At 35.8% G+C, this 19789-nt stretch overlaps 2 protein-coding genes across 2 annotated transcripts in view; one reads left to right on the top strand and one right to left on the bottom strand.

Moving 5' to 3' along the window:
• PPP2R3C (protein phosphatase 2, regulatory subunit B'', gamma) overlaps positions 1–15314 on the top strand; it is a 29555-nt gene extending 14241 nt beyond the window's left edge. The window contains exons 4-10 of the mRNA XM_006891547.1: positions 3931–4063; positions 4839–4894; positions 4976–5051; positions 5895–6031; positions 8447–8584; positions 10726–10785; positions 15116–15314. Coding sequence (XP_006891609.1) covers positions 3931–4063; positions 4839–4894; positions 4976–5051; positions 5895–6031; positions 8447–8584; positions 10726–10785; positions 15116–15304 — 789 coding nt within the window. The 3' untranslated portion in view covers positions 15305–15314. The remainder of the gene's footprint in view (positions 1–3930; positions 4064–4838; positions 4895–4975; positions 5052–5894; positions 6032–8446; positions 8585–10725; positions 10786–15115) is intronic.
• Positions 15315–18892: 3578 nt separating this feature from the next.
• FAM177A1 (family with sequence similarity 177, member A1) overlaps positions 18893–19789 on the bottom strand; it is a 39402-nt gene continuing 38505 nt past the window's right edge. Inside the window, exon 5 of the mRNA XM_006891546.1 lies at positions 18893–19120. Coding sequence (XP_006891608.1) covers positions 18908–19120 — 213 coding nt within the window. The 3' untranslated portion in view covers positions 18893–18907. The remainder of the gene's footprint in view (positions 19121–19789) is intronic.

Below are 19789 nucleotides of genomic sequence, written 5' to 3'. Positions count from 1 at the left end.
TACATCTCCTGATTTCCTGATTGCTGGTAACAAGGGTATTGGTCAAGATGAAGTTGTTGACAGTTTCAATCCTTTCTCTGTAGCAGTTACTTTTTTTAAAATAAGTCAAAGAAACTATTCATGACCTAATAACTTAATAGCTATAACATCACTAGTATCACACACAAGTAAAATCTTGCTAAAGATTATCCAAAAATGACTGGAATAGTACATTAGTAGAGAACTACCAGAAGTACAGGTTGGGTTTAGAAGAGGCTGTGCAAGTAGGGTCCTCATTGCCAATGTCAGATGGATCTTGGCTAAAAGCAGACAATACTAGAAGAATGTCTGTGTTTCATTGACTCTGCAAAGGCATTTGGCTGTGTGAATCACAACAAATTGTGGCTAACCTTGAGAAGAATGGGAAACCCAGAACACCTGATTGAACGCATGCAAAGTCTATGCTTGGACCAGGGACAGTCGTCAGAACAGAACAAGGAAATACTACATGGTTCAAAATTAGGAAAGGGGTGCACCAGGTATGCGTCCTGTCTCCATAACTTTTCTTGTATTTTTTTTTTAACTTTTCCAGTACATTTTTATTATTAGTTAAGTCACTATTTAAGATTCCAGTAGAAAGGTGAGGTTGGCCAGTGCAGATCTTCCCAGGGAATGTGTCTTTTGCCTTGCGGTCATCTCAGGCTGACATCCAAGACCTGGGGCAGAGGGTCTCCATAACTTTTCAATCTGTATTCAGAACAGATCATTCAGGAGACTGGGGTTTTTTGAGGAAGAATGCAGCATCAGAATTAGAGGAGGACTGATCAATAACTTGTGTTATGCAGATGACACAACCTTGCTTATTGAAACTGAGGAGTACTGAAGCATCTACTGCAGAAAGTCAAGGATTGCAGTCTTCAATATAAGATTGCAACTCAACATCAAGAAAACAAAGATTCTCACCACTGGGCCAATTGGCAGCACCATTATAGATGGAGAAATGATTGACAGTGATAACAGTTTCAGCTTGCTCTGTTCAACAATCAATTCTCTTGGAACCAGCAGTCAGAAAATCAAAAGACAAGTTGGATTAGAAAAGTCTGCTGTCAGGGATCTCTCCAGAGTGCTGAAGTGCAAAGATGTCAGTCTAGAGACTAAGGTGTGTCTGATCCAGGCCATGGTCTTTGCAGTTTCTTGCTATGCCTCAGAGAGCTGGACAGTGAATAAGGATGACAGAAAAAGAATTGATGCCTTTGAGTTGTGGTGCTGGGGAAGAGTTTAGAACAAATCATGGACTGCCAAGAGAGAACACAGGTCTGTTCTGAACAGGGTGAAACCAAATTCCTCTTTGGAGGCAAAGATTTTGAAGCTCTGTCTCACATACGTTGGGCATATTACCAGGACAGACTAGTCCTTGGAGAAGGACATCATGCTTGGAAGGGTGGAGGGGCAACACAGGAGAGGAAAACCCTGGAAGAGATCAATTGACACCATGACTACAGTCATGGGGGTGGGGTTCTTGGAGACAGTGAGATTGCCTCAGGATAATATTGGGTTCAGAGCTGTTGTGCATAGAGTCGCTATGAGTTGCAGGTGACTTGACAGCATATAACAAAAACATATGAATAAAATAATATACAAAGAAACTAGAGCTGCCACCCAAACAGATATATGAACATCCATGTTTATTGCTGTATTATTCACAATAGCAAAGAGATAGAAGCAACTCAAGTGCCTAACAACAAGAGAATGGATAGGAAAAACTGTGGTATATTCACACAATGGAATACGACACAGCACTGAAAAGCAAGGAATTCATAAAATAGACAACATGTGTGAACCTGGAACTGAGTGAAATATATCCATTGCAAAAGGAAAAATACTGCATTATTTTATAAAACAGGACTGACATGTTGGTTAGGGGAAACTAAATAAAGAGGGGATAGATAATACTGCATTGGAACAGAAGAAGGAAAGAATTGTTTAAAAGAAATATATGATTAAGTATTATTTGTATGACAGTCATCAAGAATTAAGAGGTACATCACAGAGTAGAAAGAGAGGATGGGGCAGAGGGAGAAAATTATGCAATAATAAATGAATTGTTTTAAGTGAATTCAGAGAGGGTAGAGAGGAAAGTGCAACAATGAATGAATGAATGAATTGAAAATCCAACTTTTCTGAAAACTTTTTTTAAAATCACAAAAAAAAGAAAAAAGAATACATATTCATTGAAAAGAATATCTTTTCACTTCATTCTTAAATAATAATTTACACAAGGTATATAATCATTAAGCTCAAATTCCTAACTACTAAAACTTCATATACTATTCTGTATTTTTTTAATGGAGGTGTTTGTCATAGCAGCTGCCAAAACTACATCTTAGCAAAGACTGATGCCATCAAAAAGAGTATCACACACACATAAACATAAGGATTTTTTTTAACAAAGGAAGTAGGTTCTAGTGCTGCTGAAATATAATTAAGCAAAAAGTTTAGAAAAGGAAAAAAAAGATATGATACAATCTAATACTGACCATGTCAGCCATCTCAAACTGGTAGTTTGTGCACTGTCTAAATTGTAAAATAGCCTGCTGCTATTTTAATTCATATATATGATTATCTCTTCTGTGTATGCAGACAATGCTCTATGAGTTACACTTTCCTAGATTTTATTAGGGTTGAAATGGCAACACTTAATCTTTTAGATTGGAAGGAATGGCACCCACTTCCTAAACGACATGCCTCCAGAAGCTCTGAACTTTGATAAATGTTGATAGTTATAGAAAGGCTTCAGACCTTTTGTTCATAGGATTGCTATGAGTTGTGCTTGACTCAAAGGCAATAAACAACTATATATATACACATACATACATACACACACTTACACATATATGAGCTAATACACACACACACACACCCCCCAAAGGTGCACAGTTAAAATCCACCAGCTGCTCCATGAAGGAGAGATAGGCAGTCTCCTCCTGTTCAGTTTACTGACTCTGAAAACTCACTTAGGGTTGTTAGCTGTGATTTGGTTCTGACTTGGCAGGATATAAGAATTAACAGCATCTATAAAATATTTCTATTTTTAATTCATTCTGGCACATCCAAGGTGCTTTGATGCACAGTTTGGTAATTGTGGAACTAGTCATCATATTGCTGGCAAGAATGAATGTGAATTTAAAGTGGCCTTTTAGAGAGAGGTGAGAAATTTGCCATTATTTATCAAAATTATGAACATTTTACCTTTCCCCTCAGAAATTTATGCTATACATTTTCTTTCACAATATCTATAAATGAACAATGAATCAGGTTAGCCCACATAGCATTGTTTTTTAGAGTAGGAAAGACTGGAAACAAGCTAAGTTTAATCATTAGAAAACTGGTTAAATTATAGTCCATATATACAATGGAATCAGATGTAGCTATTTTTTAAAGTTACAGCTCTTTAAGAGCCAATAAAGAGTGCATAACATTAATTATTGTTAGATAATAAAAGTCAGATACAGCATTTATGGATTGTGCTTTTTAGGTGCCATTGTTAGGTGGTGTTATTTATTTTGGGGGGTGTTATTTATTTATATGCTGTTATATCCTGTGTAAAAAAGAGGTGACAAAAATACATGTGTATGTGTTGGCTCATATGTGTATCAATTATCTGTGGAAGGGTACATCAGAAGTGGGCAATAGAGGTTACCTGTAGGAAGAGGACACAGGTGAAAGGCAGACATTTTACTGAATATCTTTTGATTAAGTTTGAACTATGTAGGATGTTACTTACTTGAAAAGTGCATAAGAAATAAAATTAGTAGTTTCACCACTAAGGTTATGATTCTATATTCATTATTAATGTGCTGTTGTGTGAAATAGTTTTTAGAACTGAAATTATATTCCAGTAAAAATTAAAAGTTGATGTTTTTAATTTGTATTTTGTTTTCTTTCATTCAGGATTTAGAAAATTACATATTGGAACTTATCCCTACTTTGCCGCAATTAGATGGGCTGGAAAAATCCTTTTATTCTTTCTATGTTTGCACTGCTGTTAGAAAGTTCTTCTTCTTTTTAGATCCTCTAAGAACAGGTAAATTATTTTTTTTTATAATTTAGAAATATCAATACTAGAGAAAATGTCAGTTTTTTTCCCCGTTTGTTCTTTTATGAGTATTTTGTTGTCATTAATAATGTAATGAATTTCAAGGAGGCAGAGAAATACTCAAGACAGCAACAGAACTTTGGTTTAGATTTTTACCAGTTCTTCTTTAATTCATTATTGGCAACAACTGTAACCAAAAGTGTGATGAGGAATATCCCCCAACCTCTCAAAGTTTCAGCATCCCTAAAAAAAAGACAGAGGAACTCTTAAGACTGTAGCTCTTTCTGGTTCTTTTATAATTTGTTATCCTAGATTTGTGAAATTTAGGAAGGATTTATCAGGTGGGTTTATAATGTTTGTTGTATACTGTTGAGTCAGTGAGTCAACTGGTTCTCATAGCTGACTTTTCAGTGGGTTTTCAGAGGCTATAAATCACGTGGAAGGAGATTGCCTGGATCTACCTCTGTGCTCATAGCACAACTCCTTACCACTAGGCCACTAAAGCTCCAGTTTATATAGTTAAGGGCAGAATACAAGTAAAGATTTTGTTAAATGTTCCTTACAGACTTAGGTACTAAGGATTTTAGAACATCAGAGCTGAGAAGCTTTGAAATACTACTTAATATGATACTGCTTCTAAAATACTATTTCTTGAGCTGTTTGTTTCATTGGTTTATAGCAAGAATTTTACTTTTAGTAAAAAGATACTTTTTGAAAAGTTGAGTTCTGGTTTTAAAAATGAAATTACTGTGTTTCTTTAAAGGGAAGATAAAAATTCAAGATATTTTAGCATGCAGCTTCCTAGATGATTTATTGGAGGTAAATATATTTGTTTGTTTTAAAACTATTTATATCATCTGACAGTTACTGTCCCCTAATTGTGTTTCTTTGTTCATTTAGCTAAGGGATGAGGAACTGTCTAAAGAAAGTCAAGAAACAAACTGGTTTTCTGCTCCCTCTGCACTGAGGGTTTATGGTATGCTCTTACTGTGATTTTAAAATTCAAATTACTCATTTCTCAGTTACTGGTTTTCAGACAAAGGTAAGTTTGTCCTTTCTTGTTGACTCAGGAATGTCACTATAGATGTTAGTTAGCTGTTATTTTTCACTGTGATAAAGTGCTGTTCCAAGGCCACAGAGGAAGGTGTTCTCAGGCCTGGTTTGAATTTCTTTAGTTATTTGTCCTGGAAAGGGTTAAACCGGGTGGCTCCTTGGAGGCAAGGATTCTGAGGCTCCGTCTAACATACTTTGGACTTGTTGTGAGGGGAGACCGGTCCTTGGAGAAGGACATCATGCTTGGGAGGGTGGAGAGACGGCCCTCTATGAGGTGAATTGATTCAGTGACTGGGATAATCGGGATGGGAGTGTCGGAGACAGTGCGATTTGCACAGAACAGAGCAGAGTTTAGGGCTGTTTGTACATAGGGTCCCTGTCAGTCGCAAGCGACTCGATGGCACATAACAACAACAAAAACAACAACTATGTTATCTTGTTGAGTGGTTCTTCTGACTCCATTTTTATTGCATCTTTGCTTGCTACTCTTAAGTGCCATCATTAGTGCTTTTGGTTGACCCCCTACCTCCATCTGATTTAGAAAGTCTGGAAATTTCGAAAAGTTGCAAATAGAAAACAAATATTTATTTAAGTGAAACAGCCCAAAGACCATGGCCTTCTTACCTGGTTTTGACTGTTTCTAATGTAGTGCTTGTTCTGATCAAGATTGCAAGGATAATTGATGTTACTGTTTTTTGCTAATGTCTCTCCTTTTGTTTTTATAAATTAAAGTTTATTTTGATGCTTATTTTCATCTCTTCTGAAGGCCAATATTTGAATCTTGATAAGGATCTCAATGGCATGCTCAGTAAAGAGGAACTCTCACGCTATGGAACTGCAACTATGACCAATGTCTTCTTAGACCGTGTTTTCCAGGAATGTCTCACTTATGATGGAGAAATGGTAATCCTTTAAATCTCCTAATACAGTTAAAAACTGAGACTCCCACAACTTCCTCAGGACCTTTTCTTGATGTTGTTTATGCAGCATTATTTTTATTTCAGTGTGTAACAAGTTCTTAAGGAGCCCCTGTGGGTTAGTAGGCAGAGCAGTTCAAAAAGTAAGATTTGGCATTCAGCTTCCTTAACAATTCCAGCCTTAGAGACCCTGTGAAGGCACTTCTAATCTGTCTTACAGGGTCATTGTGAGGTGGAATTGACTCAGTGGCAATGAGTTAGGTTTGGGAATAATATCTTGAAAAGTATAACCAGCTCAAATTATTTGAGATTTGGATCCTTTAATCTTATGCTTAATTTAAAATCTTACTTTCTTTATAGGCTCAGAGTAAGTAGAAAATTTTAATTTTTTTCATTATCCATGTACCTGCTATGGCAGAATATGAAGTAGTAAAAATGATCCAATAAACTGGCAAATCCTGTTGACTTTTCAGATGGTGGTTGTTATTACATACCATCATGTTGGAACCAGCTCATACCTGACCCTCTAGCAGGCTGTCACAGGCAGCAAATGGCATGGGAGGAGATTTAAACTGTATGCCTTTGAGTTGGTAGCACAGCTCCTTACTGCTTGGCCACTAGAGCTCTTTCAGATAGGTAGTCATTAAATTATGTTAGATATAGTATCATATTTGCCGTGGCTTAAATCAGGCTAACCCTGTATAAGAGGCTATACATTCTACAACTGTTAAAATAAAATTATTTGACAACTTTAGAACAAAAGAGGCTCTACACCCGGGCGTGGTGGTGCGTGCCTGTAGTCCCAGCTACTTGGGAGGCTGAGGCTGGAGGAGTTCTGGGCTGTAGTTGCCCTATGCCGATCTGGTGTCCCCACTAAATTCGGCATTAATATGGTGACCCCCTGGAAACGGGGAACCACCAGATTGCTTAAGGAGGGGTGAACCAGCCCAGGTTGGAAAAAAAGAGGCTATACATTTATTCTTTTATTACTCTAATGCAATATATTTAAGAAAATTATAAATAGTATTTAAAATCACTTTTTTCCTCTCTTCCTTAGTTTTCATCTCCCTTAACCCTCATTATATTTATTAAAATAAAGTTTGATTTGGTGTATGAACTGTTTCTTAAAAAAAAAGAGAGAACTGTTTCTTAGCTGTTTAAGTTAGTGGTTTATTCCATATTTGCCCTTTTGTGATTTGCTTATGTCCCTCAGCATAATATTCTAGTTTCATCCATGTGCCTGCAGTATTTGACAAATATTTGAAATATCTCCTTTTCCGTATTTCCTTTCCAAGAAGGCTTTGTTTCATCTTTTGGAATGTAACTTTATAATAAATCTATCTTTATACCTTCCAAAAACCCCAGAAATACTTGAAATGTTTTAGTAATACATAATACTCCATTGTGTGAATGTACCAAAATTTCTTTAGCTAGTCATCCATTGATGGGCACTTGAGTTGTTTCTAACTCTGCTGTTTATAAATAGTGCTGCAATAAACATGGAAAAGTATCAGTTTGTTTTGCATTTCTTATTTCTTTAAGATAAATACCTAGCAATGGGATTGCTGGCTTGAATGGTACATCTGTTCTCAACTTTTTAACTTTCAAACTGCTTTCCGTAGTGGTTACATCACTTTACATTTCTATCGGTAGTATATGAGAGTTCAAATCTCCCCACACTCCCTCCAGCCTTTGTTGTTTGCTTTCTTATTGAATATTGCCATTATTGCTGGAGTGAGAATATGTTGTTTTGATTTGTATTTCTTGAAGCATTTCTTTAGGTGGTTTTGTTTTGAGGTGGTTTGTTTTTTTGGTTTGGTTGTTTTTTTGTTTTTTTTTTTGCCACCTGAATGACTTCTTTGATTCTTGTCTTCTGCCCATTTTTAGTTGGGTTGCTTATCTTTTTCTTGTTGAGATGTTGGAGATTCTATCCATTTTAGAGATGAGTCCCTTAAATTTTAGAGTGTCTGATGTATCATTGCCAAATATTTTTTCCCCAGTTTGTAGGTTCTCTTCTGGTTCTTCTGTAAATGTCTTTTGATAAACATAAGACTTTAATTTTAGGAAGTCTCAGTGGCCTAGTTTATCCTCTGTTGAGTGTACATGAATTATATTTGATAATCTATGTAAATCTTAGTTTAGGTAGGGCTTCTGAATTTGCCTCAATTTTTTTCCTTTGATGATCTTTTAAGTTTTATGCCAAGGTCACTGGCAAAATTAATTTCAATTGAGGCCTCTACTAGGGAGTTCTGGTGCGCTTGGTGGTTATACCCTGACCAGGGCTTCCCTGGAAGAAAAATGAGCAGTCTCGTCCAGTGCATTTAACAGCTTTGTAAACCCACCCCAAAAGCAATGAGTTTTTGTGTAAGTTCTCAACTAAGCTCATTTCTTTTTTTTATAGGACTACAAGACCTACCTAGACTTTGTTCTTGCGTTAGAAAACCGAAAAGAACCAGCAGCTCTGCAGTATATTTTTAAACTGCTTGATATTGAGAACAAAGGATATCTGAATGTCTTTTCTCTTAATTATTTCTTTAGGGTAAGTCTTCTTTGCATAAGATATTTTGTACCAGTGACAATTCCATGATTGGTATTTTTTCAGCTTACCAAAAAGGTTTACAGTTAACAGATTTCAGAAGGCAATCAAGATTTTTCAAAAAAATACATAAATGTGCTAAATCAGCTGATTTGGAATCTAGAATGTAGGGTTTCATTTTTACATACATGGGGTCTTTACTATGTCAAGGACTGTACTGGTCATTGAAGGTACACATATGCATGAGAAATCCTGTTTCCTTACTTATCAAAGTCTAGTGATAAAGCTCCATGAGATCTTCTTGTCTTACAAGTTCATTCCTGCCTCTTCATGGGAAGGTCAATATCAATGATTAGAGTAAGAGAAAGTTGAACCCTCTTTAAGCCATTCACATAAGTCCTTAATAAGAGCAAATGGTTATGCTGCCTTTGCACAGTCAGAGTACCGCAGCCATTTAACTAAAGTCACTGAGCAGGCAGTATGCCTAATAATAGTAATGCTAGAGGTGATGGTTTTGGTAACCAGACAGGATTCATGTTTGCTGAGTTCCTTTTAGTTCTTTTAATCTTTCCTGTAGTGCAATCCTGTGCTGGGTTAACAATTTGTGTAATAGGCCAATTTATAGGTGGTTTCTCTCTACTCGGTTGTTAACTATCAGTAGGCATTCATTCTGATAGAAGCTTGTGCATGTTACTCATACTAACATTTCTTCTATAGTTAAATAGAGTGGTCCAGTGTAGGTGCGCCAGTTCGGCGAGATTATTTTAATTAAGTTAAAAATTGATCTTTAATGCTTTCTTAATTGATGACCGGTTTTAGACCAACTATGTTGTTATTTGTACTTTCTCTATTTCTAGTGGATTCTGTAGGAGAGAATCCATGAGGGGCTCCAAGGAAGAAAGATGAGAAGTCTCCTCCCCTACAGTTTGCAGCCTCAAAAACCTACATGGAGAGTCATATATATTTTTAAGTAACTTTTTGTTGATTTAAGTGATAAGCAAGGTCTGGATGGTGCATCACTTAGATGTACCACTCTGCTTATGGTACTATGAGTTTATTCACAGATTCTGACCTAGTTCAGAAAAAGTCCTTGTGGCATTCTGTTAATGGTAGCACCATATTCAGAAGAGACACTTAGATCATAATTACTTAGTTCAGTGTTGTTGTTGTTATGTGCTGTCGAGTTACCACCAACTCATAGCTGACCCTCTTGTGGGTTTTCAGAGGCTGTAAATCACACAGGAGATTTCCCATCCTTCTCCCACAGAGCGGTTATTAGATTCAAACTCTGTGCCTACAGGTGGGCAGCATAACCTCTTAACTACCATGCCACCAGAGCTCTCTCACTTGGTTGAATATTAACCAAGAATTTGAAGATTTCCCTGTCCCTTAGTGAATGATGTGACCTGGAATATGTGATTAGTCCAGCTAGTCTGGTGGCATAGTCTGTACATAGAGTTTTGCTGCTAACCCAATAGTAGCACCTATCCCACAGTTCAAATCCATCAGTGGCTCCACAAGAGAAAATTAGGCAATCTCCTTCAGTGTGATTTACAGCCTCTGAAATGCACTGGAAGGTCATCTGAGTTGGTTCACACTCGACATGAGTGAGTGAGGATCACAGAAGTTCCTTAATTTTCTTTCAAAAAAGTTTTTATAAAAGGTAAGAATTTGAGGGAGTTTATTCTCCCTTGTTTTTTCCTATCACATAGAAAGCAAAGTGTGGTAAGAAGAAAAACTGAAGGCCTACAGTATAGTGAATATATGAACAGCGCATATGGAAAATTAGAATAGCATGAAAGAATAATTGCTAGGTCATGCTGAGAACTCACATGCAGTTTGGAGAGCATGCCTGTGTTGTAGGAACAACCTGCAGTCTTGTCTTATTTCACTGTGAAGTTTTCAGTAGCTGTGGTTTAAGATTAGAAAGATTGTTACACTGATACAGTGTTCAGGATTTGCCAACTGGATGTGGGGTAAAATCCAGAAAGTTGAGAATATTGACAAAAGTGGTTGAGACAGTCAGGCTTGGGCCTGATAGCAAAGAGAAAAAGTGAACCTAAGAAAAGCTAAAATAAAGTAGGAACAAGGTTATTGACTGTTCTCTTTTTTTAAATTTATAAACTTATTTCTATTACATACAGGCCATACAGGAACTAATGAAAATCCATGGACAAGATCCTGTTTCATTTCAAGATGTCAAGGTTACCTTTTCCTTTAATTTACATAATATCAGATAATCATTTATATTGAGTGAAATTTTATATGAGGCAACTTTTGAGCTGTAAATCCAATACAGAATAAGGCATTTGCTGTTATTCATATTTAAATTAATAGAAACTTAGACCACAGTTGAACTGATTGATTTGTGTAGCTTATTCAAATCAGTTTATTGATTTTAAGATTATTAGTTTTGTATTCTCATTGGATGTATTCAGTTTCTTTGAAAATTAAGAGAAATAGTATACCCCACATCTTTTCAGTCTGTTCCACTGTAAACGGAATTTTTAGGTTGGAAACTAAGTTTTGGAATTTTTTTTGGTGTGCTACTTCAAAGGTTTTGCTCACTTTGGAATTATATTTAAGTTATAAACTTAAATTAGTGGAAAGCAGTATTTGACACATAGGTTTCTACTTAGCATTGTACTAAACATTTTCTCACTAACTATTAAAAAACATTGAATAACCAGCACTCATTTAGGTTAATTTGATAGTGTTGCACTGTGTTTCTGTGGTGGTGTGCATCCACCAGCTGTTGGGAGGGGGAAAGATGAGCAGTCTCCTCTCATACAATTTACAGCCTTGGAAACCCACTGGAGGGTCAGCTGTGAATGGGAACAAACTTGACAGCAATGAGAGAACATAATATTCTTGCCATTTTTGGTTTAATATAAATGGAACAAATTTGAAACTTTGCATCAGACAAGAACTAATACTTTTAAACTGTTATGTGCTGTTGAGTCACCTGTGACCTATAGTGACCCTGTGTACACTAGCTCTGAACTCCTCCCTGTCCTGATCCAGTCTCACTAATTCTGACACAGCAACCCCTATTGCCCCAGTTACTATATCAATCCATTTCAACCAGGGTCTTCCTCTCCTGCACTGTCCCTTCACCCTTCCAAGCATGATGTCCCTCTATAAGGACCAATCTCTCCTGGCCATGTGCCCAAAGTATGTGAGGCAGAGCTTCAAAATCCTAGCCTCCTAGTGAAATATCTCAGTTACAAAAGGACAAATACTGCATAGTGCCACTGTTGTAAAATGGGACTGACATCGGTGCTGGGAGGAACTTAAGAGGGGATAAATAATGTATACTGCATTGAAACAAATGAGGGAAGAGAACTGTTTAAAAGGAATATATGATTAGGTATTATTTTCATGACAAGAGTCCAGAATAAGAGCTGCATAGTAAAGGACTGGGGTGGGGGGTGGGGAGAGGATTGTATAACAATGAAGGATTTTTTTTTCTTTTTCTCTTCAAGAGGAGGGAACTGAGAGAAGGGGTGGTTAAGGAGGAAAGTGTGCAACAATGTATGAATGGAAATCCAAAGTCTCTGTAAACATTCATTAAAATTAAAAAAAAAAAAAGAATTCTAGCCTCAAAGGAGAGACTTGTTTCAACCTCTCCAAGACAGACCTATTTGTTTTCTTGGTGGTCCATGGCATGTTCAAGACTCTTCTCCAATAGCACAACTCAAAGACATTCTTCTTCTGTCATCCTTAATGTCCAGCTCTTTGAAGAATAACAAGTGAAGACCATGGATCAAGTGCACCTTAGTCTCTAGACTCACATCATTGCTTTTCAGTACTCTGGAGAGGTCCTTGACAACAGATTTTCCAATGCAATTCGTCTTTTGATTTCCTGACTGCTGGTATTATGAGTGTTGATTGTGGAGCTAAGCAAACTGTAATTGTTAACAACCTCAATTTCTTCTCCATCATATCATGGTGCTGCCAATTGGCTCGGTGGTGAGTGTCTTTGTCTTCTTGATGTTGAGCTTCAATCCATATTGAATACTACAGTCCTTGACCTTCTGTAGTACGTGCTTCAGGTCTTCAGTTTCAGCAAGCAAAGTTGTGTCATCTGCATAATGTAGGTTATTGATGAGTCTTCCTCCAATGTTGATGCCATATTCCTCCTTATTAAAGCCCTGCTTCCCAAATTATCTGTTCTGTTCTGCATATAAATGTGCCAAGAAATCTGGAGGACAACTACTTGGCCCACTGTCTGGAAGAGATCGATATTTATTCCCATTCCAAAAAAAGGTAACCTGACAGAATGTGGAAATTATTGAATAATATCACTTATATCATACACTAGCAAGATCCTACTGAAGATTATCTAGAAAAGACTGAACAGTACATTGACAGAGAACTACCAGAAATATATGCTGGGTTTAGAAGAGGTTGTGTGGCACTAGAGACATTACTGCCAATGTCAGATGGATCCTGGCAGAAAGCAAAGAGTACCAGAGGAATGTCTATCTGTGTTTCATTGACTATGCAAAGGCATTTGTGTGAATCACAACAAATTGTGGTTAACCTTGATGAAAATAGGAATCCCGGAATACTTAATTGTGCTTATGGTCCTATACTTGGACGACGAAGTAGTCCTCAGAACAGAGCAGGGAAACACTGCATGGTTTAAAATTAGGAAAGGAGTGTGTCAAGAATGCATCCTGTCCCCATTTAAAAAATGTAGCCGCCCTGAAATGAGTTTTAACAAAAATGAGGTTTACACATGTACCTGCATTATTCTTGTTCTCTCTTCCTTACTGGTTTTTGGGTTTTTTTTGAGAATATATGCAGTAAAATTTATACCAGTTTCTGCATGTCATTTCAGTGCTATTGATTATACTATTTGTGTTTCTAATCTTTTCTTAACACAACTTTTCTCTTTAGATACTACTAAAATACTGAATAATTTTACTACAAAAATATATGTACTAATTCGTTGGAAATAATTTATATTAATATGTAACTTTCTTCTCTCTTTGCCACCTTAAGGTCTGTATAAATATTGGAAATAAAGCTTTGTCTTGACTCTTATTAAAGTATAGGAATGTAAGATATTAAAATAGCACTGCACTAGGTAATTTGCCCATAATCAGCAATGTGGCATGGATCAAATTCTGAGGTTATTCTTTCATTTATAAAATGTAGAATAGCTATTATGTAGCTAATGAAACTGCAAATAACATTGTGATTTTTTTTTACTTTATTAATTATAATGAACATTTACAGAGATTTGGAGTTCCATTCATTCATTGTTGCACATTTCTCCCTGCCCACCCCTCCCCCACCCAGTTCGCTCCTCTTTGAAAAGTAAAATTCTTTCATTGGTATATAATCCCCCACACTCCACTCCCCACTGCCCCGAGTAACTCCACTATGCAGCCTTCATTCTGGACTCTTGTGATAACCATAATACCCTATCATATATCACTTTTAAATTGTTCTCTCCCTTATCTGTTTCAATGCAGTATACATAATTTATGCAGTTTTTCTCAGTCTTACCCCAGCCCCGATATCTGTCCTGTTTTATAACAGTGGTACCATGCAGTATTTGTCCTTTTGTGATTGAGATACTCCACTCAGCATGTCCTCCAGGGTCATGAATAATATTGCCTGAGTTCCTTGTTTTTCAATGCAGCATAGTATTCCATTGTGTGAATATACCACAGCTTCTCTATCCATTTATTTGTTGATGGACACTTGGGTTGTTTCCAACTCCTTGCTATTGTGAACAAAGCCGTGATAAACATGGGTTAGCATATATCTGCTTGGATGTCAGTTATTGTCTCTTTAGGGTATATTCCCAGTAGTGGAACTGCTGGGTCAAATGGTATCTCTATTTGCAACTTTATGAGAAAGTGCCACACCACTTTCCACAGTGGTTGTACCATTTTACACTTTCACCAACAGTGAATAAGGGTTCCAGTTTCTCCACAATCTCGCCAGCATTTGTTGCTTGCTGTTCTTTTAAATTTTGCCATTCTTACTGGGGTGAGATGATATCCCATAGTTGTTTTGATTTGCATGTCTCTTAGAGCTAGGGATTGTGAACATTTATTTATGTGCTTGTTGGCCATCTGAATGTCTTCTTTGGTGAAGTGTTTGTTCATATCCTGTGCCCATTTTTCTATTGGATTATTTACCTTTATCTTGTGGTGCTCAAGTATTTTATAAATTCTAGATATAAGTCCCTTATCTGACATGTCATTACCAAATACTTTTTCCCAGTCTGTGGCTTCCCTTTTTACCCTGTTGGAGAAGTTTTTGGATGTGCATAGGGATTTCATTCTTAGAAGGTCCCAGTCATCTATTTTATCTTCTCCTGGTTGTAGATTAAGATTGTGATTTTAGGTAAAGAAAATGCAGCCACCTATCTGTTAAATGGAAAATAAAATCTAGAAGGAAGAAACTTTCCATAAGCTTAGTATCAGCTATAAATTTTATATCATTATGTGATGGAAATTGTTAAAAGTGAATTAGGTATCAGATTTCATTGTATTTTTTTTTCTTTTGCAGGATGAAATCTTTGATATGGTAAAGCCAAAGGATCCTTTAAGAATCTCTCTTCAGGATTTAATCAACAGTAATCAGGGAGACACAGTAACCACCATTCTAATTGATCTGAATGGCTTCTGGACATACGAGAACAGAGAAGCCCTTGTTGCAAATGACAATGAAAATTCTACAGACCTTGATGATACATGATATCTGAAGGTTTGAATAGTGTACACAAAACATTTGAAACAGAATTCTTAGAAATGGTTTAAATAAAACTTTAATCTGCCTGTAGATCACTGCCAATGTGTGGATTGCTGGAATTCCAGCTTCAGTAGTTTGGAAGCAAAGTTGGTGGCGGTTGTAGGTGCTACTGAGGTGACTCCCACTCTTAGTGCCCTCTGTGTACATCAAAAAACCCTGCCAACCCTACACCAGACTTAAAATTCCTGCTGTGTGCTTCAGCCATTGCTGCGGTCATTGGGTCAGTCTCTATCCTTGAGGGTCTTCCTCTCCTTCATGACTTTTTTCAAAGCATGATATTCTTTTCCAAGACTGGCTACTCCTTTTAATCAATAGGATGAAATAAGTGCTTGTTAGGATATGGTGAATTCTAGTCCCATTTAATTTCTCTGGCAAGTCTTGTTTGCTAAAGTTAAATGTGTTCACTTTGAATCTGTATGATGTTTAAAGAGAAAAGTTTTTGTTTTTTCTTAATTTCTATTTTGTTGTATACAAAGCCTAGAATAACACCAGTTCAAGTTTCAAGGTATACAATTTAGTGATACTCATTACCTTCTTTGTGTTGTGCTACCATTCTCTCTTCTGAGTTGTTCTTCCCACTAACATAAACTCACTACCCCCTACGGTTCCTATTTTTCAAGTTGCTGTTGTCAGGATGATCCTATCTGGATCTTAAAAAGAGCACAATGCTCAAGGCAAACCTTTTTTATTATTAGTCAAGCTAAACTGTTCCATTTTAAGATAACTGAGTACTTTTGGTTTAATGTTTACAGTATTATCCATGTAATACTTTCAGAGATACATTCCTTTTCATGGCTCCAGAAAGTCTGGAGTTCATGAGTATTTAAAATTGTGTTCTGCATTTTCCCCAATCTGATGAAGATTCTTCTCTGGAATCTCTAATCAAAATGTTTAGTAATGGAATAAGAGTAAATATGACCATCTAGTTCTCTGATCTCATGGCAAAGGAGGCAGTTTTTCAAGGAGGCAGTTAGCACACATTCTCCATCTTCTTCTTGACTCTCTTTGTAAAGGTTTAAGTTTTATTAAATGTTTCTGACATTGATTACACACAACCTGAATACTGAGAAACATTATATAAATGCCATAACATTTAACCTTTAGTCTAAATACATGTAACAAAGATAAGACTTTCCTATTAGTATAGTTATTTCATTTCTGAGTTAGAAGTATTTTAACACAATCTTCCTTTAAAAAAATGTTTCTAACAAAAATAATTCAAAGTAGTATCTTCATTGAAATCATTGTGGTGTGGAGGAGGACTAAAATATATCACTACTATAAAATTTTGTCTAGCTTTATTCACCAGTACAAGAATTGCATTTTATAAAATATAGCTCTACTTTATTAAGAGCCATGACAGTTGAAGTTAAATCACCATAAAAGGATTTTCAATTAAACTATTCCTTAATAGTTTAATTGAAAGGGGGTAAAGTATCATAGTTATGATCTAAAGGGATTAGAAGTTATTAAAAGACCTGAAACAGAAATTAGGAAATAGAGAGGCTTAAAATAAGATAAGCCATTTAACCCATTTAGGAGAATTTTAGTTTGTATAAACAAAAAAAGTATAAAAATTTAAGGCACTTACAAACAATATGATTGGCCACTGTTAGACTAGTAAAGAAAGTAAAATTCAAGAAATATAGAACCTTTGTAAAAAAAGTGTTCTTTCTACAACAATCATAAGAGTTCCTAGATCTCCTTTACATACTACTACTGCCAATAGGAACAGAAGATTTAGAATATCACAGATGCATTCACTTGTTATCCATATATGAACTGGAGGTGCTGTCTCAAATTGAGGGAGCTCTAGTGGCTTAGTGGTAAGAAACTATGCTGCCAACTCAAATGTACATGGTTCAAATCCACCATCTACTCAGCAGGAGAAAGATGGGTAATATCCCATATGACTGAACTTCCTCTGAAAACCTGCTGGAGGGTCAGCACGAGTTAGTTCTGACTTGAAGGTATACAACAATAACATCATTTCAAATCAAGAACAAATTAGAGGGGAAAAGTCATTAAGGCAGTTTGAGACGAATTACATAATCAGCATGGTCTGAAGATAATATAAGTATTAAATTATAAAGAACATAGGTCCATAAATAAAGATTACTGTTATATATTATGAATCACTATTTCATGAATCCAAATTAACTAAAGACTCTTACTTAAAGATCATTCCTAAATCCTTTCAACTCTAGCCAAAGAATTTCATAACAAATGTTCATGTAGAACAGATTTCTACAATAGGTCTACTATATATTGTTTCTCTAAAAACATATTTAATAATAGTATAAGCTGTTTTGAAGACTTATCAGCATTGCTATTAATTTATAAAAGTTTTAAAATTTGTAAATAAGCATTTTGAAAGCATTTAAAAATCCATTATCCATATTCATTATAAATCAAAGTCACACAGGTATAAGATTCTGAACATATATTTAGAAGTATTATTTAAAAAATAACTTCATAATATCACCTAAGATTTGCAAACAACATAACAGAAATGCTCAAGCTGGTTCAAGTAGTCTACCTACCTCATTAGTGCTACATCAAAGTGTTGAATGACAGCTACCATTGCTACTTGTACAGTATTTGACAACAGTTCGCTCCTATGGGGCTGTATCTTCATTTGTTCCTCCACTCTGAATCACAAGATGCTATGTGTTATGTACTAATATAAATGTATTAATCCATTCCAGAATTAGCACATTTTTTAAATTAGCACTTTTTAACATTACATTAATTAACTACTGAAAAGAATGACAAGATTAATCTGCACTGAAAAATGGAGACCTATCTCAAAATAGTAGTAGTTGCATGAACTGGAGTTCCTGGGTGATACAAATGCAAAGTGAGTTTAGCTAATAATCATGGTTAGAGGTTTGAATTCACCCAGATGCACTCAAATGAAAGCCTTGGCAATCTAATTCCAAAAATAATCAGCCATTAAACTAGAGGATGGCTGTACTTTAGAGTTAATTATTCTGTGCTATAAACTGAAATACACTGCCATAAAATAAAGTTACTCTGAATGAAACAAAATTCAAAGTGCTTCCATTGTAATCCTTTATTATACACTCAAAGAACCAGCCTTAGTGCAAAGTAAATGGTTAGGTATATATAAATGCAAGGCAGAATGAGAAAGGGGAGAAAAATCCTCATTTAAAATATCTGAAACTAGGAATATCAGTTCTGGTGAGCCTTAATTAACAATTTTCTCTTTTTTTTTACAAACACAACTAATAGACAAGCTTGATGGTATTTTTTAACTTAAGAGGCAAATGGCAGCTGTAGAATGTCTAATATTTCAAAAGATCATTTTTTTTAAATCACTGATTTGACACAATGAAAGCATAGTACAAATAATGGTATTTCAGATCTGGCTTTTGTGAGATAGAGCTCAAGAATGATGACATACTTTTCCATTCTGGATAACTTAATAATTTAAAATATAAATATATATTAAGTCCATTGAATAGAGACTGAAAGTTCATGGTCTAAAAACAACCCTAGATTTGAAGTGTAATAATTGTTTCATTTCTATGGTGGGGCAGAGACTGGGTTTTGTTTGTTTTCCCTAATTATTTCACACTCTCCCTCCATTTCAAAATTGATATTCACAAATGAAGTGGGAACCATTGTTTCTGGCTGATCTGTCTGAACAGTGGAATCAGCCTGCATCTTCTTCTGTTGTTCCTGATACTGTCTTTCAGCTTCTTCAGACATCCTGTTTTCTTCTTCCTCCTCTTCTTCCTAAAAGGAGAAAATAGAAAAAAATATATATGCAGAAAGGAAAGTATATTTTATCCCATCCCACTATTAAGTGGGATATTTACTCTTCTTGTCAAGCTCCTCTGGTTGTCTTTTTTCCCCCTTTCTTTTTAGGCCAAAATAGTGTTGTGCTCAGTTCGGTCTAATTAAGGTAGACTATACCTCCCCCTCCTCGTTCTCCAGTAACTATAATATTTTAAAGAAAATGAAGCACAATATTACATAGCAACAATATATCACTACTTACCTTAGATGAGACCTGATGAGACTTTCACAGGGACTCTTTCTTTTCAAACTACTCTAAATTAAAACCAACTAATACTATGTCTGTCACTTCAGTTATAGGGTACATGTTCTGTCACAATATTCAGCTAAATACACTGGTTCATTCACTAAATGGTACAGTGTGGAGTATTCCAATGACCACCTAATGTACGGCAGCCCCTACTCACAAGAATGTACTATCTAGTAAGGATGTAGAGGTACATAAAACTAGTAGTTAAACAGGAAGGAATTACACTCTAGAGGTTTAGGAAGGGCAAGTAAATTAGAGTTCTAAAATGACTCATGTACTTATAACTTGTTAGTCAAATTTGTGTCTTCTAGGTTGCAACACCCCCATGATACATCTTCAAGGATATGAACATGTAC

This window comes from Elephantulus edwardii, unplaced genomic scaffold, assembly GCF_000299155.1.
Source record: "Elephantulus edwardii isolate Elephantulus edwardi_28Jun2011 unplaced genomic scaffold, EleEdw1.0 scaffold00100, whole genome shotgun sequence".
NCBI lineage: Eukaryota > Metazoa > Chordata > Mammalia > Macroscelidea > Macroscelididae > Elephantulus > Elephantulus edwardii.
Note: the sequence above shows the minus strand (reverse complement) of the source record. Positions and strands in the feature narration are given on the sequence as shown.